Here is a 23,674-nt window from a genome sequence, read left to right on the forward strand (position 1 = left end):
TGAGTCCTAAATAGGATGAAATGCACATCCTGGATTCCACTGCTAGCCATTATCCATCTTTGATTATAAAGCTTGTGACTTGAGACAATATTGAGGCAGTCAGCACAGTATCCACATAAGCCAAGACGAGACTGATCAATTGCAAATCTAATTAACAATGGGAGGATACAAGTAAACAACACTTAGTGGATTCGCTACATCACGCGAAAATGTATTTCTTCGCTTTGACTTTTGTTATGTAAAGTGGGATATATATATATATATATATATATATATATATATATATATATATATACTTGAATCTACTAACATTCTATTGAAGTGAACGAAAACACAAGTGGGGACAATCGAATGTATTTTAGTACAACATCACAGAATATCTCATTAAAATATTGGAACCATATAGTGAGCAGTTAATTTGAAAAATAACAACCAATTGTCTCAATTTAACTGTTTCTTCTACAAACATCCGTACATCGTCTCTGATTTCATTGTTCATGCATTCTCATACCAACTGCATACCGTTCCCGTTCTCTCCTTATCGATCTTCTACTGAAATACATTCAATGCCCGACCATCACCATATACTACTTATGTAGATATCAGTAACCCACACCACACTATAATACATACATATTTAATAAAAAAACAATTTTCAATTTTATCTGTTGAATAATTCTAATTAGTTTCCTTTTTTGTTTTTGTATTTTCAGGTCAGGTAGGAAATATCATTACTACAAGAAATGCTGATCGTATTGAGTTTGAGAAAATCTTGGTAAGTATTGTATATCAGATAAAAACAACTCCATACAATAATAACTATGCATACAAATATATATTATCAATTATACTACTTATAAAATACTTAAGTGATAGTAGTATTATATTAGATTAAAGTATAAAAATAGAATATGAAGATTTTTAATTAATTCACCTTAATACTGAATTTCTCATTCATAGTGATAGAACTACTGAGCAAAACAGAGATAAAAACAAACAAAATAAATAAATCAATAATATTGGCCTTAGTTCAAGTGTCCAGGAATAGTTTTACTTTGGTAAATTTTGTAAGGAAAGAAACAACTTAACTAAAATAAAAACACATTCATTGTAATTGATTTTATTTTTTCTGAAAAAAAAAGGAAACATTATTTTCTTTTGGACACAAATTGAGTGTTTTACTCAGGATATTTGGATTGAAATACAGTTTATTCTGTAAATTGTAAGTTCTTCATGCACTCAATAGAAAACACCATTGTAGAAATATGATACTTCAAGTGTAGGAAACGTATCAAGTGATCTATGCTTAAATTATTTCTATTCATATATCACTAAAGTGACTAAAATTGTACTTCATTTGTACGCAAACCGAAATTTCTGCCTGTCATCTATATTCAAGTCAATGATTAGACTTTTCTAGTGGCTATCAGGACCCAGTAGCTAAGTGGATAACGTGATGGCGTTTGGAGCGAATGTTATTGGGTTCAAGTCCTAGAGTGAATATCAACTCTGTGATGTAGGTACATCCATCTTACTTACTTACTTACGCCTGTTACACCCAATGGAGCATAGGCCGCCGACCAGTATTCTCCAACCCACTCTGTTCTGGGCCTTCCTTTCTAGTTCTATCCAGTTTTTGTTCATTCTTCTCATGTCTATCTCCATTTCTTTGTGTAATATGTTCTTCGCTATTCTTCTTCTCCTTTGTCCTATCCACTTCCAGAGCTTCTTCTTGATTTCTCCCTTCACTGGAATTTGGTTTGTTCTCTCGCACAGTAGGTTGTTGCTGATAGCGTTTGACCAATGGACTCGAAGTACTTTGCAACGAGTCCCAAATAGGACGAAACGCGCGTCGTTACGTTCAATGAAACTTGGCCTATTATTTAACAATCTTTTAACTTTTTTTCTGTAATGTGATAACAATATGTCTGTAGAATATTAAGTTTGTAAATGGTTCTGATCCAAATATTTGGTGTTGTATTGATAACAGCAGCAGAAACATGGCATGATTTATGGTAATTAATATTCTAGTCATATTTCCTACAATTGTCATATTTACCTAAAACAGTACTGAGTCCAACGAGAATATGTCTTCGAAGCAAGTAAATAAGTAGAAAATAAATTCTTTTACCAACCCTATACTGAGTTAGTTATGTATAAAGCCTGAAAGAAAAAGTTTACTCCAATAGTTAAGTTAATTGGTGGCATGCACGAATATCATCTGACAAAAGTAAAGTAATCGTGAAATATATTTCTATGTCTCTTCCTAACTAAGTCTACGAAGAAATATAACACAATATTTTTTTATTATCACAGTAATCCAAACCAGTTGTTTTTTAGAAAAAATTCAGTCAAAGTCAGAAAGAAAATGACCAGTTTTTATGCTTATTATCTGTAGTAATGGTAGTAGTGTGGTGTGTGCCACTGATGTCGACAGATATAAGTAGTATGTATGACAAATCGAAAGTGGAATACCTCGCAGTAGAAGGTTGAAAAAATCAAAGAGAAGAGAATGAGAACAGAGATTGATTTGTACAGAAACGATGAAATAACAAAGTTCGAGACAATTGATGGATATTTTGCAATTGCAATATTACTGTATATTTTACATGGTGGAGAAGATTTGTAGCTCAGATGGATGATTTTGATGGAGTTTTGTTCTCTGAACTGGATGATTTGATTGTGGAGCTTTCATCATTCTTCTGAACGACATCATCAACACAAACTTCTGGTAGAAGTGAAGTGTTTGAATTTCTTCACATGTGGTTCATATCTTGTTCTGTACACCTCGACGGTGATTGCTTTATGTTGACCTTAAATCTGTCATTGTTTATTTCTTTGTTTTGCTTGTATCTCCCATTGGTTTGATTTTCGTTCCTATGTTTCTGCATAATTTTCCTGAATAGTTGGTAAATTGGATTGATTTCAATGTGCTTGTTTATTGCTGATTGACCTGAGTGCCAAGCTTCAAAGAATTCTCTAGTGATTTTGGAATTGCCACTGTATATTTCTTATATTTTACTAAGAAATTCTGTAAGTTTGTCCTTAAATACATTACGTTGTCCTCACTTGTGTTCTCGTTCAGTATAGTAGAAGTGCTTTCCATTTTTTGTGCCAGACCAATTTGTTCTCTCTCTGATGATATTATTCAAAATCTAGCACTATTTCTCACATTTGAATGAATAGCTACATACTACTTTTTTTGACTGAAATATTAAAAAAAACTGTAGATGCAGGTACATCTAGCTGACGAGTCCCAAATAGGATGAAACGCGCATCCTGGATTCCACTGTTAGTCACTATCCATCTTTGCTTACAAAACTGTAGATTGCTTGACTAGCATTGAAATTTGATTTAAATCCCACTTTTTTAACGTCTAATCCAATAATAATCTAATAAGATTCAAACATTTATTAGTTTTAAGTATAAGCATGAAATAAAGCAATAAATCTTGATTCCTAGTCTATAGTTTACTTTTTTTTATGTTGTAACTTTCGTTTGTTTGTTTGTTATTTTTTGTGTTTAGGACCATGCTAAAAGTTACATGCGGGCTAATTCAGTTGATAAAGATTTACAAAGTCGTATTCTAAGATGGTATGATTATGCATGGTCTAAGTGAGTAAATGAAATTCCTTAAATATATATATATATATATATATATATATATATATATATATATATATATATATATATATATAATCTTGTATGACATTTTATCTTGTAACACTTTGAAGACGGTGGAATGTTACTTTCATAGTTGAAAGCGTGAGTAAATTGAAGCTAGACCACCAGGGAAAACCTGGAAGCACTGGACGGCCGTCATAACTTATTACTCAATAATTAACGATAATAAAAGAAACCACAAAACCAAACTTTATTTAACATCAGTAATTAAAATCAGTAAACATAATTCACATCAGCAGTGAGCATCCATGACCCCGCCTCGCGAGATTCCAACCCAGGACCTACCAGTCTCACGTCCAGTACTTCCAGGTTTTCCACGGTGTTCTAGCTTCAATTGACTCATGATTTCAACTATATATAAAATACATATATATAAATTACAGAAAACCCCATATTTCACATCAAAAAAAAGCAAAATTATTTCAAGTTATGAATGAGCCAATCACGAACTCATTCAATATTTTGATCACATATGTACATGGAATCTATCTTAGTTCAAAAGTATGTAGTTATGATAGTGATTTAATAGGCTGTAGTCAATTTGATGGGGGTTTTATACTTAATTAAGTCCTGAGAAATACATGTTACATATCTTTTGAGAAACTCAACAAGGCTTTCTAGTATTCCACTCTTGTAAACTGAAATCACAGAACGATTAGATTTATTTCCTTGTTGATACACTATGTTGAATTGCATTTATCTTCTACTTGTTGGAACTTCTGCACATTACTATAAGTAAGTCATCTTATTTATAAGGTGTTATATCAATAAAATGTCCTTGTAATATGTGTGAACTTTAAGCAATGCCTTAGTGAAAAACCATGATCATTTAACTATTTGTCGACTTTGGCATCATAATGTTCACTTCCTTCAGAATTCCAGTTAATTTATTTCATGGAAGTTCATAATGAAATCCATCCTTCAGATTTAAATCATATGCACGAATCATACGAATTTTACGCTTGATAAACAAACTTTGAAATCATACAAAAGATTTGGTATCTCATGTTTATACTTTTATCTGTGTTATATTCTCAAAACTCAATGGTTCAGTTGTCATGATGCCGTTCTGAATACTGTTATTAGGTCTTTATCGTGTAGATAGTGCTTTCCAGAACAACAAAGAAACTCTTGTAGTTAAAACTACTGTGCTCAGGGAAAAACAAACTAAAAAAATAAAAAATTCTTTCTTTGTAAAGCAAACCCTGTTAGATGTTCCACCTTCTTTATGGCATTACTTAATTACTTACGCCTGTTACACCCAATGGAGAATAGACTACCGACCAACATTCTCCAATCCACTCTGTCCTCGGCCTTCCTTTCTAGTTCTATGCAATTTTTGTTCATTCTTCTCATGTCTATCTCCATTTCTCGGCGTAATGTGTTCTTTGGTCCTCCTCTTCTTTTTTGACCTTCAGGATTCCATGTGAGGGCTTGCCTTGTGACGCAGTTGAGTGATTTCCTCAATGTGTATCCTATCCACTACTAACCAGAAAATTATTCTTTATGGGATATACTATGTAAATGGTACAATCACTGAACCATAAAACAATAATACTACAAATAATAAGTGTTAATAATAACAAGTAGATGTCAGATTAACTAATATCGGATAATATGTGTATGTATATATGTTATAGTTTCCAATTGTGAAGCGATTTTGTCATGAATATGATGATCTGGTTATCAATTCATAAAGGGGACTTATAGTAAAAAGCATCAAATATATTCATTGTCATTTCGGTAAAGGGAAATATTAACAATGGTAACGTTTTTTTGTTGCATTGAATAGCTGTTTGGAAATAAGTCCCATTCGATTGAATATTCTAGATGAATAGTTTAGTCAACATTTTAGAAATTCGTGAATATATATGGAAGGTTCCAAATTTATGAAATTAATAGAGTTGAGATCATGAGTCAATTGAAGCTAGACCACCAGGGAAAACCTGGAAGCACTGGACGGCCAACTCGTCCTATTGTGGGACTCCTCAGCAGTGCATATCCACGATCCCGCCTCGCGAGATTCGAACCCAGGATCTATAGTGTCGGGATCGTGGATGCGCACTGCTAAAGAGTCCCACAATAGAACGAAACGGCCGTCCAGTGCTTCCAGGTTTTCCATGGTGTTCTAGCTTCAATTGACACATGATCTCAACTCTATGAAGTTACTAAAAATCTCCACCAAACCCCTTCTTATGAAATTAAATTTAATTAAAATAAATTCATGTATTTTTTTGATAATAATATTTAAATGTCATTCAAACCAAAGAAAACTTTTGAAGAGTTTGACACAAACATTGATCTAATAAATAGTTGAAAGTTGATTGAAACCGAACGAATTCAGTGGGTCTCTTAGTTTTTTGTCAAGCTTGCTATAGCGTATGCCAGAAAATTTTCTTCGCTAGATTCTCTTTATTTTTATTCAATGAAACAGAAGCGCTGAACAATTCCTAGTTAAAATTCTGGTTCGCCATTTTCATGAGTTTTTTTCAAGTATTTGAATAGTTTTAAAAGCATAGTATAAGAAAATAATCACTGTTCTTTTTATAGTTAAATTTATGAGTCATTTGAAGCTAGAACACCATGGAAAACCTGGAAGCACTGGACAGTCATTTTGTTCTATTGTGGGACTACTCAGCAGTGCACATCCACAATCCGACCTCGTGAGATTCTAAACCAGGACCTGTTAGTTTCGCGCGCGAGCGCTTACCCTCTAGACCACTGAGCTAGTCAGCATCCAACGGTGTTAATTTCTAACTTCAACCAATCCACAAAATTGAGCAACCGTCCACGATTGTCTTCATTGAGTTACTATCTCATTTCTAAGGAGTCTCACAATAGGACGAAACGGCCGTCCAGTGCCTTCAGGTTTTTCGTGATCGTCTAGCTTTAATTAACTCATGAATTCAACTATAAAATTACCTCAACTGTACTTTTTGTTTATTTTCATCTCTGTTCAATAACTGTTTTATGCTTTAACCTAAATATTGTAAACATTTAGTTTCTTTTCAATGGACATTTGTCAAAAGAATAATATTTATTTATTTATTGTTTCATTTTTCTTTTAATGAAATGAATTAGAGGTTGCGGTGGTGGTGGTCAAGATATTAACACAATAGGTTTATTACCAGATAAATTGAAAACTGAATTAGCTCTTAATGTCAATTTGGAAACATTGAAAAAAGTAAAAATTTTTCTATTCATTCAATAGTATACCGATTATTATTTTGTGATGATTTAAGATACTACTTATTATTGTAAATATATGTATATACTCTTATATTTCCTGGTATATTTTACTATTTAGTAGGATTACACTAATAACGGTAACAACAAAGTAAATGATAAAACAGGAAGGTACTAGATGTAATTCTAATCTAGATTTAGCGATTCCATGAGAAATACTTACGGTGTAATTACGTACTTGAATGTAAACGTTAAATATGATCAGAACTGCTTCATTTACGTTAATCTTTATTAGACTCTGAATTATCATTGTTAGATGGTTGTTGGTAGTCAATGAGAAGCTCGAAGATATGAGCTATTATTATAGGCAATAGCAACCAAGATATATCTAAAAGCTTCACGACAATAGTTGTCCCTTGTTGGATTTAAACCCACCTTATTTAGTGCCATATTAGATGGTGTCACTATACAACTTAACGGATAGTGGCTGATTTTATGCTGGATTGAGATGTTAAAATCTACCGGTCATTATGTCCTAGTTAATGATATGCTTTTATAGTCCTCAGTGCTGATGGAATTCAGTCTATTAATTCGGAATGTGACCACTAGTTTGAGTGTCTGTACGTCGATTAACCAGTGTATATAAGTCAATCCTGCAAGAGATTGATTGCTTCTTGAATAACTAACAAGTAGTGTATTTAAATGTGACAGTGCGTGAGTCAACGTAGACACGTCGTGCTAAAGCGTGTTAATTATTATAAAACTGGGTCTAGGACTTGTTTCAATCGCCCAAAGCAACGGAACGTCGAAGCATTGTTTATGCTAGACTGAGTGACTCAATTTAGTGGCTACAATACGACTTCATTGACAAAAATTGGATTCGAATAGAAATGAGGCTGACGTAACATTAGTCACAAAATTGTTCCTTAAAAATAAATGAATTTAGAATATCACATGAAAGAAATTCCATGTTGTCAGGATAAACTCCAGGAAATGTGTTTGATACTAGCCAAACTGAGATATAATCAAGCTATCTTAAACGAATTCATTATTCCATATCAATCTTCAATGTTCATATTGCCGAATCTAAACATAGCCAATATACAGTAGAAATGTGCTCATAAAAATCAAGATTTCTATCAGTTTCGACTATTTCCACAAACCCTAATTCTTTATCAGGATTTCTGAGAATTCAGACGTCTGAATGTTTCGTCTTAGGTATAAAACATCATCTCAGTATTGATCAAAATAATCATTATATAAACTTTTGACATCCTTTTTTCTGTTATAGGTAACTATTTTTCATGAATGCAGACCAGAATTTTTACATGATATTGTTTTGAAAATGCGTCCATTAGTTTTCACACCAGGCGATTTAATATGTCGTAAAGGTGAAATAGCACGTGAAATATTTATCATTGCCGATGGTGTACTTGAAGTGATAAGGTGAGTTAAGTGAAAATATTCAAGTTTACTATTTAGTAGTTTAGAAGAAAAGTTTAGAATAATTAACTTCACTTTAAGCTGTTTCGCAGTCTATTCCTTGTTTATAAATGTCCTTGTTTGAAACAAGAGATAGAATTTGAGTATGTGTAAACCATATCACACTAATTTTTGATGCTGTAACTATAAACACTTTTCTAATCCGATATGACGAGAAATGCGAGAACTGCCATTATCATCTAGTAACTACTGATTTATAAAATTAGTACTATCACCAAATTTTAGTGTGTGCTTTTTGATGGAGTATATAATTATGATTCAACTGGAATAGTTTTTACACTTCAGTTAATGCGTACTAGTAAGTATTATGCACAAGATATAGGTATTACATTGACAAAAGAAATCGATGAGTTCAGAAACATTTATTCGTTTCACAGGATAAATAACTAAACCTGTTACAGTCGGTCACCTACTGAGTTACAAATTTGTTACATTTTCAGTAATTAACCACTATGAGATAAGCCGTATTGTTTTTATTTGGTAACTCATTATTCAGGTATGGATCCTTGTATTTGACTTAGAGTCACATTCTAAACACGATGATTAGTAGTACTAACCATTAACATAAACCAACGTAGGTTGAGGAGAATCCAAACCTGTGACTCAGTGCTTGGAGAATGACCTCTATATCCACCAAGCCAACTCCCTCCATTAAATAAAAATTATACAACTAAAATAATGAATTTTAGTCTCTACGTATATGAGGTGCCAAATCAATCCATTCAAGTATGAATCCATCTTCAATGTGAACATAATTTTTTATTCTGTAAATGAAATCTTTCCTTTGAAATATGTGACAGAATTAGATTATATAATTGAAATCATGAGTCAATTGAAGCTAGATCACCATGGAAAACCTGGAAGCACTGGACTGCCATTTCGTCCTATTGTGGGGCTTCTCAGAAGTGCGCATCCACGATCCCACCTCGCGAGATACGAACCCAGGACCTATTAGTGTCTCACGTGAGCGCTTAACCACTAGACCACTGGTGGTCTAGCTTCAAATTGACTCATGAATTCAACTATATAAAATTACTAAATTCTCCACAAAACCCCTTTTTGAGAATTAGATTAATAAAATTTAAATTTTTTACTTAATAATATTTCTAAAGTCTTATTATTGTTATGATTTTATTAGTGATTCTAACGAAGTTCTGTCCAAAATGAGCGCTGGTGACTTCTTTGGTGAAATCGGAGTACTTAATGTGGATGGAGTGAATAAGTAAGTTAATTATTAAACATTTAGAAAATTGAAATTAAATTTCATAATGCAACTGTAAGACGTTTTAGCAAGCATGTGGTACGATAATCGTTATTTGTTTTCATTGCGCTCACCGCAGTGTAATCTAACGACACTAGTTAACTGTTCTTGTTGTTTCAAGTCATTAAATAATCATTGACGTGATCTACTCAGATACTGCCTATTTGAACGTTCACTTTAAAATACTGTGAGTAAAATCTTTATGAATGATGGTATTCAGATGTAGTTTGGATTCATTTTATGCAATTCAATAAATCCATATTTGTCTATTATATTCTACTGCTCTTAATTGGACCGACAATTATTTGTCCGTCGGTAGTTGTTGGATTGAAAAATCACATTGTACCTAGCCATAAGGAACCTGTTTTTGTATACGTCACTCAAGCAATTAATGTTCCCATTTACAATGTTATAAACTGTTAACAACAATATCGGTAAACACATTGAAACCATTTCATAATAAACTTGTACAACATAGTGTTCGGAATGTATTGCAATTTTCTGATGTGGTTAAAATGCACATTTTATGGAATAAAAGGTTATGTCTTTCTATGTGACACCATCAGTTAGAGATGTCCCATTCATAGAGACTGTAGAATAAATATGTGATTGAGTCAGAAAAATGGATATAGAAACTACAGTTCCAATTAATAGCATGAAAGTGATACTTCTGAATTGTACCAAGGATATGAATGGCGGAACCCGTAATAAATGGATGAAGTTGAAATGGGTTCACCATTAGGAATGAAATTACCTGACGTATTGCTGACGAAGCTAGAAGATGCTCTACTTAAGGATTTTATTCAAAAGTTCACATTTAACCATCGATGTATGGAGGACACCTTTGTTTTTTGTAAAGGCTGTACATTACAATTAGAAGTTCTTATTCAAGTTAGTGAAGTACACTCAATCACTAAGTTTAGATAGTGCAATGAGAAGACGAAGGTTATCAGAATTATGTGATATATTCAGGTAATACTTTTCGGACGATCTGATCACACATATACTTGTTAAGATATTTTTATATGTAGCCTAAAGGGTCAACTAGACAGGTTAAAGGTAATCAGTAACAAAAACAAATAAATTACACAAAAACAATGTGATAACCACACTGGATAATAAATCAGTATTACCAGGGTAGGTTAAAGGTAAGAACAAATTGTTTTTGAACACATAAAAAGGGTTTCAGTTTTCTTTCATCCAAGGTTTTGATACACGACCTTGAAGGCTTTTGTACAACACTACAAATGCTGAGTTGATATCAACCTTATGACCAGTCTCAAGCAAATGTTTTACAATGAGAAAGATATCTATCTCTCCTGTGATCTTATTTGACCATTGGAATTCATTTGTTTCTGTAGCCTTTCGGGTATGTGTTCCTCCACCCTTACTTGAAAATCACGATTGCTTCTCCCTATGTGTGTGTTTCCGCACTTACTTGTAGGTTGATGAATACAGTGGGATGTTGAAATCACGAGTCAATTGAAGCTAGACCACCATGAAAAACCTGGATCACTGGGCGGCCGTTTCGTCCTATTATGGGACACCTCAGCAGTGCGCATCCACGATCCTGCACTCGCGAGATTCGAACCCAGGACCCACCAGTCTTGCTCGTCAACTTTCAACCGCTAGACGATTGAGCTAGTCGGCATCCAACAGTGTTAATGTCTAACTTCAACTAATACACTCTCGCGCGTGAGACTGACAGATCCTGGGTTCGAATCTCGCGAGTGCGGGATCGTGGATGCTCACTGCTGAGGAGTCCCATAATAGGACGAAACGGTCGTCTAGTGCTTCCAGATTTTTAATAGTAGTCTAACATTAATCCATTCATTATATCAATTGAATTTCACAAAACATATGACGGATTCAGGTCAACATTTCACAATAGTTGTTTCAATATTGACAGTTTTATTTTGTATTGAAAATAATCTTGAATTTACATGCTATAATTTTAAACGATATATTTACCTTGAACCCGGCTACTTTAATATTAATTATTTGGACAAACAATCGTAGAACCTTAAGTGAATTTACTTTAAAAAAGATCTTCGTTCATATGTCAGTTTGATGGATTAACGGGGGGGGGGGTAAAACATTTAATAGTCTATATAAATGAATGGTAAATATATTGTGGGGGCATTTTATACGTACGGTTAACATATAGCTGATTAGTATTTTACGAAATAACACTAAAATTCTGAACATATCACTAATCGAATATCAGTCATCTTCAAAATTATTTTAAGGAGAAAATCATTCCTAGTTTAGCATAAAATGATCCCTACAGTTGTATGATAAATGTACTAGCTTATAGAAGAAAAAAGTGAGATTACATGATAAAGTTTAGAATATCGAAAGAAAGTCGTACTATAATCGAGAGGTTAGAAGAATTAAAGGTCAGACATATTTCGTTAGCACGTACAACTTGATCTCGAATCGATGAATTTCTAATGTCTTAGCAATACACAAGTTGTTGACACAGTTTCTCTTTGTTCCACTTCCTTTGAATGTGAAGAATACTCTAAAGAACGATTCCATTAGAGAAACGTGCCCAGAAATGATGAGCCGGTGGTATAGTTGTATTCCTCTTTTAAAAAACATGCCGAGTTATTGTTAGCTTAGTGTTGATCACAAATTCAAATGAACTTATTGATGTAGCTCACAACGGAAATTTATCTTTAACACATCCATGAATGGTATACTGGGTTTAGAATACAATACAAAAGCTTAGTTGAGTAGTAAGTTTTCCTTAGGGATTTTGAAATTCATTTATTCAAGATTTCTATATTTACTAAGCAACTATAAATACTTAAGTAAATGGTTTTATCGGCCAAAAATGTTTCTCTTCCCTTAATTCTTTCGAATTTTTATTCCGTTAAGCAATAGATGACGTAGTGTTTTATGTTTAAATAAGAAAAGCTTTAGGCAAAAACCCTTCACACTATTTACCTGGTCGATATTTTCGGAACCTTTTTTTCGATATTACCAATTTTTTTTATAAAATGTGAACATACATCGTTGAAATTGAAAATTCTATTCCCTAGTTACAGAACTGAGTTTAAATCATTTATTTATCTTTGTTATAATATTTTTATTTTCTTAGGCAATCATTAAACAGTCCCATAAATTTAACTTTTTTCATTACATAAACATATGAATAAAAACGTATATTTGATATAAAAGTTAACACCAACTCTGAGATGCAGTTGCATCCAGATGACGAGTCCCGAATAGAACGAAACGCGCGTCCTGGATTCCACTTCGAGCCACTATCCATCTTTGCTTATGATGCTTGTGAATTAAGACTATATAGAGGCAATATGCACAGTATGTACATATGCCAATAAGAGACTGATCAATTGCAGTCGTAAACATCAATGGGAAGATTCAAACAAACAATACTAAGTGAATTTAAATAACTATCTTATTGTTATTTGTTTAACAAACAAGGTACTAAAATTAACTGCAAATATAAGATACTACACAATGAATTGCATTAAATTTAAAGTCGAATGTATGAATAAGTCACCAAGTATCACAACTACACAATTCATGATCATTAAACTTTCAAAAGTCTAATTTGATCTAAGTGGGATTCGGTGAACATCAATAATTATTTATGTTATTTTACGATGTGATTAACTTATATTCAATTGATTCTGACAGAGAATTATGATTGAATTCACCAGTCAATCTAAGCAAGACCATCACTGTAAACCTGGAAGCACTGGAAGGCTGTCCCATCCTAGTACGGAACTCCTCACGTAGTGTGCATCCACGATCCCGCACGTGGAATTCGAACCCAGGAGCTTCAGTCTTGAGCGTAGACACCTGAACTCTAGACCACTGAGCCGGCATTGAACGGTGTTAACGTGTAACTTCAATCGATCCATGATTATGCACAACCCTTCATCTATTGTCAGTGGTTTAGAAGTTAAGAGTTCGTCCATGAGACTGAAAACCTGGGTTGGAGTCCTTCACGCGACAGTTTGGATGCGCACTGTTGAGGAGTCCCACACTAGATCGAAACAGCCGTCCAATATTTCCAAGTTTTCAATGGTAGTCAAGCTTATATCGATTCGTGAATTCAATTTTGAAAATACTACTATCTCCACAAATCCCCATACTGATAATAAGTATAACTTTTCTTACATATCTATGAAATGGTATTTGTTAAAGTATATTTATTCGGAGTGATTATTAAATAGATAAAATCTTGTCGATGGCTCTAACTTTAGTAAAATCTGAACAAGTGTATGTTCAAAAATATAACATATAGTCCCTGCAACATTCGAACACCTATATTCTAAACCTGTAAACACTGTAAGCATCGAAATTTTAAAAAAAATCGAGAATAATACAAATATTTCCCATTAAATTGATTCAAATAACATGAATCAAGTTTTTGAAGCCTTGAATAACTTTTATATTTGAAAAATTAAACTAAGACTCTAATTTGGCAGTACATCAGTTTTGCTTTTTATCAGCTTTACATCAGAATGCATGGATCTAATAACAACTTCATATAGAATTAATTAGCATTTAATAATTTTGTATTTAATTAAATAAAAAGAAGATAAATTAGATGTGGTTAAGCGTTAAGAGGTTAAGCATTTGTGGGCGAGACAGAAGTAATAGGATTCGAGTCCAGTGAGTGGGGTCGTGGACGCCCACTGCTGAGGAGTCCCACAATAGGACGAAACGGCAGTCCAGTGCTTCCAGGTTTTCCATGATGATTAAGTTCAATTGCCTCATGATCTCAATTCTATAAAATCACTAAAATCTCCACCAAACTCCTTCTGACTTTTGTATTTAATTAAATAAAAAAGGAGGTAAATTAAATGTGCTTAAGTAATAATTAGATTTAGGATGAAGCTTGAGAACAAAACACGTGTTTTGTCCCATTTGGGACTCGTCAGCTGAATGTACCTGCATCTCACAATTGATGTTCACTCTAGGACTCAAACCCAGTACCCATCGGTCAAAACGCGATTGCGTTATTCACTTAGCTACTGAGCCCTGATGGTGGCCAAAGAACACATTACGCCGTGAAAAAGAAGCAGTTATAAAAAGGATGAATGTTAACTGGAAAGAACTGAAAGGGTTTGTCCAGGACATAGTTAGATGTAGAATGCTGTCGAGCGGCCTATGCTCCTCCACGAGGGGCAACAGGCGTAAGTAAGTAAGTTAAGAACAAAACATACAAAAATGACTTAGTTTTATTTGGCTTTCAAATCCAATATTACCATTTAAGATAAGAATGTGTTCCACTAATGTAACATTTAATAATAGATACATGGATTGTATTTTTTTATTATATTGCCAAATAAATCTAAATTTAATCGTTACCTCCTATAACATGGACTTCTTAAATATATACCTCATTCTTTCCAACGTTTCAAAGTTGCTCATTCGGATCTATTCAAGTTGACTTCAAATGCTAAAAACTGGAAAACAGTCTATAAATTACGAAGTCCTACATATTATATCACTTTAATCAAAGTTTAAATCACTTCTATATGAAGGAGTAAATGTATGATCTATGTTACTTACTTACTTACGCCTATTACCCCTCGTGGAGGAGCATAGGCCGCTCACCATTCTATGTTATCTATGTTATTGTCATGAAAAATTCTTCAAGTCTTTCAACATAAGTGTTGTTAATTTTCACTTACTAACATGTAAATGAAACTTCACAATTCAACAATTTTATATTTATATTAAAGTTAGATTTAACTTGATATACTACATATCAATACGTAGGTATCATTGCCAAGTTTTGATTTGATAATTTTGAATCAATTGAGCATTGGGTAGATTGTTATAAATAAATAATATCATCGTAATATTCCAATGAGTAGAAAAATTAGATTTTCTGACGTTTCGTGACTCAGTGTAAGCCACTTCTTCAGAGAATAAATTACCAAATTGACATTAATCCAAGTTTAAATAGTACAACGGAACAACACGAATATGAGGTGCGATCAATCAAAAAACAGGTCTGAATAAATTAATGACATGCCATTTCAGTCGAGGTGATTCATAAGTGACATGTTTGTAAATTTGTAACCCTTATAATGACAAAGGATAGAGTTCAATTTGTAAGGTAATGGTATGAATAGTAAATAATATCAGAGTAGGTGACTAGGATAGATAGTCCAAGTAAGATGTATGGCGAGGCCTTCCTTTCTATTGAGAGCAGTAGGATTAAGCATTATGTGGAACGCTTCAGCTACTCTCCTTTCTTTGTAATTGGAAAAACCTTTCTGTAGTATTTTGATATTTTTGAAATCAATTTGATGATTGTTGAAAATGGTGTGAACTGCTATTGCCGACATAATTTGAAGTCTATCCAGTTCTACAGAATTATTAGGAGGTTTCTTTGTGTACCTAAAATGTTCTTAAGCACGAGTCAAGATTTCGCGAGATAACACTCCAATATAGAATTCATCACAATCAACACAGCCTATTTATATATATCAATACATTTGTTTAATTCTATTTTCATTTTAATTAGACGAACAGCTGATGTACGTGCTGTTGGTTATGCTGAATTATTTGTTTTATCTCGAGAAGATATTTTAAAAGCATTGAAAGATCATCCAGATGCTGAGGTATGAGTGAGTAAAACTAACATCATTTTTATTGATTGATACATAAAAATGTAATGAATTGTGTTTGTGTGTGTGTATGAGTTGTCAGTTATAAATGACTTTCTTTGGTCAGAGAGGGTTTTGTGGAGAATTTAGTATTTTCACTATTGAAACCATGGGTCAATTGAAGCTAGACCAGCAAGGGAAACCTGGAAGCACTGGACGGCCGTTTCGTCCTATTATGGGACTCCTCAACAGTGCGCATCCAAGATCCCACATTCGAACCCAGGACCTACCAGTCTCGAGCCAGAGCCCTTTGTATTGGTATCAACTGTATATTGTTGTGGTTAATAAAACTATTCAAACAAGTTTTAAAAATCCCATAGTTATATATGTATATTATAGTGAGACGGCGGCCTGTTTGAAAAACATCTGGGCTACCTGTTCCTGCCATCTAGATATTTCAACAACTTGTCTAATTTTCTTTATTTTAATACATCATTGTGGCTATTAATCGCATAACCCATTCAGGTGCCTTTCTGAAAGTTGTACAAACTTTCGTTGTACAAGTTACAAAGGCCCAATTAGAGATGTCGTGCTTCCTGGTAGTATGCAGCGAAAAAAATGTACATCGTTTTGATTTCGATTGACTGAACTACTAACTTCTAACTGGCGATCACTCAATATTTGTTGTCAGAATCGATCAAGAATTAAGAAACTGAAACTTGTTGAAATACATTGTGCTGAGAATTGTATATTGTCCCAAAGATATAATATTGAATAAACCTAATGATAATAACTGATTTTTCTGGAAATATAACAAAATAATGACTCAAACCCAACAAACATAACTACAAGTAATTTATCCTTTAATCTCAAAATGATGGCGGAATATGTTGCCTCTAAATACTGAAAGTAGACAAAGTGTATAAATATAAACCTGATTAGTGGGACATTCATTTATTGTTTATTGTTTACAAGATCAGTTGATTATTCTGACTGACATTTTACCAAAACTGCTCAACTTGATATAATGAACCACTATTTTATAGTAGTTGACTGTTCACTGACTAGATGTGATATTATGACAAAAACAGATTGGATCGAAAGATCTTGAACCTATCATGTGAACAACAATTCCAAGTCGTTTGTGAGATGACAACATACGTTCAATTATATGTAAAACAGGACATGGCACATGTGTTTTAGTTCAAGTTTCTACATCATATTACTTTAAAGAGATTAAATTACCAAGACAAATCTCAGAAACATAAACACTGTAACAGTATCAGTAGTAGTAAAGAAGTTTAGACGTGGGATGATTCAAAGAAAAGGCATGCAATTCGTAAAATACAAAAATCTATTATAATTTCTTAACAATAGACACCAAACCTATAATTTACAGACAGCAGCTAAAGCGTATAAATGCTTCCGATTTTAGTACCTAAGATATGCACCCTGATTCTTAAATGTAGTTGAGAAACTCACTAACTTTTAAAACCTCATAAACTCTAGATACCGGTAAATATATCCCATATGGTATAACTCATATTTACACCAAACGTATCCTACTAAATCCTATGCTAACTAAATTATTAACATTCTACCTATAAAATGATAATGGTTTCCTTTGTATTGACCGCATCTACTTTCCATTTCACTGAATAAAACATTACGATTGTCATGGATTGGGATTTTGAAACTTACCTTTATCAATAAACTTACAAGAAGTAGTTCAGATTATTTGAAAAATGATATTTCATTGCTTCGAAGGTTCCAACATATGCTCTCTAGTGACTGGCTCAAAGAAGTATTTCCTGGAGTTCTTGAGAGAAACAGTGACTAGTGGAGTTCACACGGGTCTGTTGTGAGAGAGTAACTCACTGAAGACAATGGTGGATGTGTCGCTCAATTTCGTGAATCGGTTGAAGTTAAACGTCAACACCGTTGGATACTGACTCAGTGATCTAGAGTTTAAGCCTTCTCACGCGACACCGATAGGTCCTGGTTTCAAATCTCGCGAGGCGGGATCGCAGATGCACACTGCTGTGTAGTCCGACAATTAGTCGACAAACATTTGTTTCAGTAATATTCAGTACAATATTTCATTGTTGTGTTTACATATAATATACAACTAAAAGGTATATGTAATGAAAGAATAAAGAAGAATATTTCTGAAGAACCTTTATGATGGGAGATACATTTTAGACTATAATATCCTGAGCCTGTATAATAATAATAAGAATGAAATAGTAATTTAGGTGACTATGAACTGGTTTCTACTTAAATAGAATTAAAGAAAATGCGTTTACATATATATTTTATTAGTTAGATTTTTCCACAATAAATTATCATTCTACATAAATAAAAATAGTTTTTTTCTCATTCTATACTCTATAGGCAGTAATAAGAAAACATGCAACAAGACGTCTCTGTGAAACACGTGTACGTCAACAAGCACATCTGCATGGAAAAAGGTCTCCAATCTTATCTAATAATTTATGTAAATCATTCATTTCATCTGGTAATTAAAAATTTTACATTAAAACTCTAGTCTAAATTTAAAAAGGTGCACATGAAAATACTTCAGTTAAATTAGAAGTACCACCATCTGGTATAATACGAAATTCGTCAATGTTACTTACTAATGAAAATGATTTACAAAGTCAACAAACAACAATTAGTTCTGGTATAATTACACAATGGAAATCAAAGAATTTTAGTGGAAGGTGAGTAGACCTTTCAATCTCAATCTAATTCTACCTATAAAGTTGGATTTTTATTTGTTTTCAGATTTCACTTTGCTTACAATCAGGGTAGGGAATCTTTTTAGTTTCTTCGATTACGTTTATAAGACTGAAGTAATAGCTGAAAGGCGATCACTGAAATCTTTAAGGCTTTATGTTGTAGTTGAATGATTCAAATCATTTTACACTAAACTTACCGTCCATTTTGTATTTTGAAAACCATGTTATAAGTACTGTGGTGTGGTCTACTTATATCTATATAAGTAGTATATGGTGTGGGTCAGACATAGAATGTATTTTGGCAGAAGACCGATGAGGAAAGAACTGAAATGAAGCGCAATCGTTTGGAAAATGCATGAGCAATGGAATAAGAGAAGAAACAGTGAAGATTGAAACAATTGGCTGTTAATTTGCAAATTGACTGTTCATTGTTTGGTAATCAGAATTTACTGAGATAGTCTGTAATTTTTGCTTAAATACATTCGATTGTCCCCAACCGTTGTTTTGTTCACTACAGTACCACCTTGGCGTGCAGTCTGTTCGCCCAGAAATATATATGATAACTTGTGTTCATAATACCAAACCTCATATTCACTGAATTACTTACTTACTTACCTACTTCTGTTTCCTATCGTGGAGGATCATAAGCCACCCAACGCCATTTTCTATAGACTATTGTCCTAGGTAATCCTTTCCAGTTCTATCCAGTTCGCCATTCAATCTTTTGATTTCTGCCTCCAATTCCCGACGCAATGTGTTCCTTTATCTTTTACTTTCCTATTTCCCTTCAGGATTCTAAGTTCGCCCTTAACTCGTGGTGCAGTTTGGTGGTATGCCCTTTCCACCTCTAGCTTCTTTTTATAGTATTCACTGGATACTGTCAACAAAATTACCTCCGAGAATCCTTTTTTAGAAAAACGAAATCTTGGTGTATATGAGATCTTAGTTAGGTATTCTTGAGTTTAGAGTGTTTGGACAATCAGTTTATAAGTTATAGTTTTAATTTTCCAGCGTCGATTGAATATCTGGGTTTCAGATTTGTATGAAATATAGTGATGCTTCATATATGAATAACGGACATAGTGAGCTATTATAATGTACAAGCTTCATGATGCTAGTTTCCAACAAATAATAAGGTAGCTCTTTATTGAAATAGACTGCGAACCAGCTCATTTGAAAAGTTACAAAGTTGGAACAATTAATGACAGCATTTAGAAGCACGATTTCATATTAACTGTTGGTCCTGGGCAGGTGTATAAGTCAGGCAGCTCTGGGGAGACTACGGGGGATTCCAAAACTCTTCTCAGATGTTTCACGGTTTTTTTTGGATATTGCACACTTGATCCTATCTGTACACGAACCCCTGTTTTGCTAAGTACTGAGAAGAGTCGACCGACACTGAACTTTAACGCACAAACAACTGTACAACAGATAAACCTGGCCCACGACTATCTGAGACTACTCTTTTCACTCCTCATGTGGCTATCACTATCGTATATCTTATAAACATTCTTGTATTCTTAAACAGATTCTTTTAAGAACATTCATCAGTTTTTTTGATGCTAGCTTCAAATAAAACAAGATTTTCATCTACCGAAAATGGTTCTCTCTAATAAGAGCACAAGCAAAAGGTTGACTATCAAAATGATGCATATTAATAAAGGTCATCGATGGGAAAAGGAATAATATTTTTAACGGTGTGAAATATATTCGTTTCGCTCTGTGTCTCTCTGCTTCACAATTAATCAAAAATGTACTTTTCTGAACGTATAGAGAAAAGTCTACTTTCAACAAGTACTGATATATATAGTAATTTCTCCGCTTTGCTAACAAGTCATTGTTGTTATTATCCTTATCCCGTTATCTTCTACTTCTATTTTGACCAGGTAGGATATAATTTATTAAAAGTGTTATATTCCAGGTTTCCGTTGAATACCATTTACTCTGTCTGTAATGCCAAGAACCTCAGATATCCTTCCAAATTCGATCAAATGTTTCTAAACTTTAATTATATGATTCCAATGTTTTATACGCCAAAAGTTGATGAATTTCTAATAATTTAGTTTATCAGCGAGAATCTAAAATGTGGACGACTTTTCGTTTGATCAACCGGGATATATGTTTATAAAACCATGTCACCTTAATCGCTTAATACCATTACAAATAAGGGAAGGGTGTACGTTTTATACATGAATCATAAATCCTAACTTTATGATCAAAGAATTTTAAGCTTTCTACTCCTCTCATTTGAACTTCAATAGACAGATTAGTGTTATACTGGTATGTGGGAGTGCTTTCTTTTTTTGGGTTTACTTAAGTCAATGAACATTTTTGTCATATGGTAATTTCCCATTTCTGTCTTTCCCATTAATTGATTTTTTTTAAAAAAAATAGGAATGATACAAGTCAACTTGTAGAAACGCTAGATCAATTTGCAGACCGATGGGAAACAATACTAGTAAGCGTATCTTATTCCCTTTTTTTTAAATAACAGATTAGGTATACTATGAATGTTTTGTCGGTTAATTCTAATAAGAAATTAACTAAATTTATTTAATTTGTAGTTCCCGTAATATAGATTCAGGGATGGATTAACAATGATATTGTTTTAACCATAATTTTGGTTTTCATACTTTATTAATCACACTTACTTTACTTACTCACGCCTGTTACTCCCAATGGAGCATTGGCCGCTGATCAGCATTCTCCAACCCACTCTGTCCTGGGCATTAATCACACTTGATGTAGTGATATTTCAAATAAGAAAATTGGTAATTCTTCTAAGAAAATATGGATGGTGGCTAGTATTGGAATCCAGGACGCATGTTTCGTCCTATTTAGGACTCGTCAGCTGAATGCACATGCATCGAGTCCCAGAGTGAACATCAACTCTGAGAAACAGGTACATTCAGTTGACGAGTCTCAAATAGGACAAGATGCACATTTTCGATTCCACTGTTAGCCACTATCCATCTTTGTTTATAAAACTTGTGACTTAAGACAATATCGAGGTAATTTCCACATGATACACATATGCTAACAAGAGACTCATCAATTTTAGTCCTAAAAATCAAAATAAGATTCAAACAAACAATACAAAATGAAGCTAATTCTTCTAAATGCATGAATTTCAAAACACGGAAAATATTTTGATTTTGGTCTCATAGTAATTTTATAAAGTTGAAATCATGAGTCGATTAAAGCTAGACCACCATGAAAAGCCTGGAAGCACTGGACAGCCGTTTCGTTCTATTGTTGGACTCCTCAGTAGTACATATCCACGATTACGCCTCACGAGATTCGAACCCAGGACCCATCAGTCTCGCGCTCCAGCACTTAACCGCTAGACCAGTTAGTTGGTCGGCATCCAACAGTGGTAATGTCTAACTTCAACCAATCCACGAGGAGTCACACAATAGGACGAAACGGTCGTCCAGTGCTTCCAGGTTTTCCATGATGGTCTAGCTTCAATTGACTCATTATTTATACTACATAAAACTACTAAAATCTCCACAAAACCCCCTTCTCATGATAACTGACAATTAGATAATATATTATTCTGTTACAGTACTATTGTTAAATTTTCTTTGCAATTATTTCATTTTAGATGAATCTAACTAAAAGTTACCGTGAAGAAATCGGTGTACTACGTGAACAAATTCTACAATTCAGTTCAACGAATACAAGTTAACTTTACCTAACCATAATGAGTACAAATGTAAATGTATCTATACTTGTAATTTCACTTCTGTTTCGTTTGTATCTATCTATCTATCCATCCATCTATCTATCTATCAGAATGCATCAGATTACATTGTTTCTATCTATATATGTATATACTCGTTTATTAACATTACATTTCATAAGAAAGTCTTTCTCTCTATGCAGAATTCATCCATTTCTTTTTTTAAAATAAAACAAATATCATTCATGTTTTAAAGAAAAGGTTTGTATGTGAAAGTAACATACTGTCCATATATATATATATATATGCACATAGATAAATGTACAACATCCAATGATTCTTTTATTCAATTTCTTAAATTAATTTAACTTTAAAGATTTGATTAACCTTTCTTTTTAAGTAAGTTAGGATTATTGGATTAAGATTAAAGTGTATATTGGTCTAGTCAAACAATGGTCAGTTTAAAACCATTCGAAGTTTTATAAGCAAAGATGAATAGTGGTTAGCAGCGGAATCCAAGACGCGCGTTTCGTCTTATTTGGGACTAGTCATCTGGATGTACCTGCATCTCAGAGTTGATGTTCACTCTGGGACTCGAATCTAGTACCTTTCGCTTTGAACGCTATCGCATTATCCACTCATCTACTGATTGTGAAATAAGGCTTTATCGAGGCAATACGCACAGTATGCACATATACGAATAAGAGGCTGACCAGTTGCAATCCTAAACATCAGTGGGAAGATTCAAACAAGTAGTATTAAGTGAATCATTCGAAGTTTGTTTAAATTGTGTAACCAGTGAAAAGTATATAAAGATAAAGATGATGGCTTATTATTCTTATTGAGATATTGAGAAAGATTTACAGTTCAAGTGAATAAATTTTAATAAAGTTTTACTCTCTGAGATGGATGGTTTAATTATCCAGACTATAATTTATGGACGACCTTTCAACGAATTTTAAGCGACATTGGAAAATATTTGTCAATCAGGAAACAGACGGTATAGAGTAAA

General features: G+C 33.3%; 1 protein-coding gene across 1 annotated transcript in view; it reads left to right on the forward strand.

Annotated features, from left to right (window-relative positions):
• Window positions 1–22,668, forward strand: part of Smp_152480 (putative cyclic-nucleotide-gated cation channel) — a gene marked incomplete at both ends in the record, with an annotated part of 61,859 nt that extends 39,191 nt beyond the window's left edge. Inside the window, 10 exons of the mRNA XM_018797256.1 lie at window positions 714–775; window positions 3,527–3,615; window positions 6,766–6,868; window positions 8,162–8,316; window positions 9,512–9,595; window positions 16,155–16,251; window positions 18,631–18,754; window positions 18,800–18,959; window positions 21,372–21,435; window positions 22,585–22,668. Of these exons, the coding sequence (XP_018652316.1) occupies window positions 714–775; window positions 3,527–3,615; window positions 6,766–6,868; window positions 8,162–8,316; window positions 9,512–9,595; window positions 16,155–16,251; window positions 18,631–18,754; window positions 18,800–18,959; window positions 21,372–21,435; window positions 22,585–22,668 (1,022 nt within the window). The remainder of the gene's footprint in view (window positions 1–713; window positions 776–3,526; window positions 3,616–6,765; window positions 6,869–8,161; window positions 8,317–9,511; window positions 9,596–16,154; window positions 16,252–18,630; window positions 18,755–18,799; window positions 18,960–21,371; window positions 21,436–22,584) is intronic.
• Between the last annotated feature and the right edge of the window lie 1,006 nt (window positions 22,669–23,674).

Source organism: Schistosoma mansoni, chromosome 4 (genome assembly GCF_000237925.1).
Source record: "Schistosoma mansoni strain Puerto Rico chromosome 4, complete genome".
Classification (NCBI taxonomy): domain Eukaryota; kingdom Metazoa; phylum Platyhelminthes; class Trematoda; order Strigeidida; family Schistosomatidae; genus Schistosoma; species Schistosoma mansoni.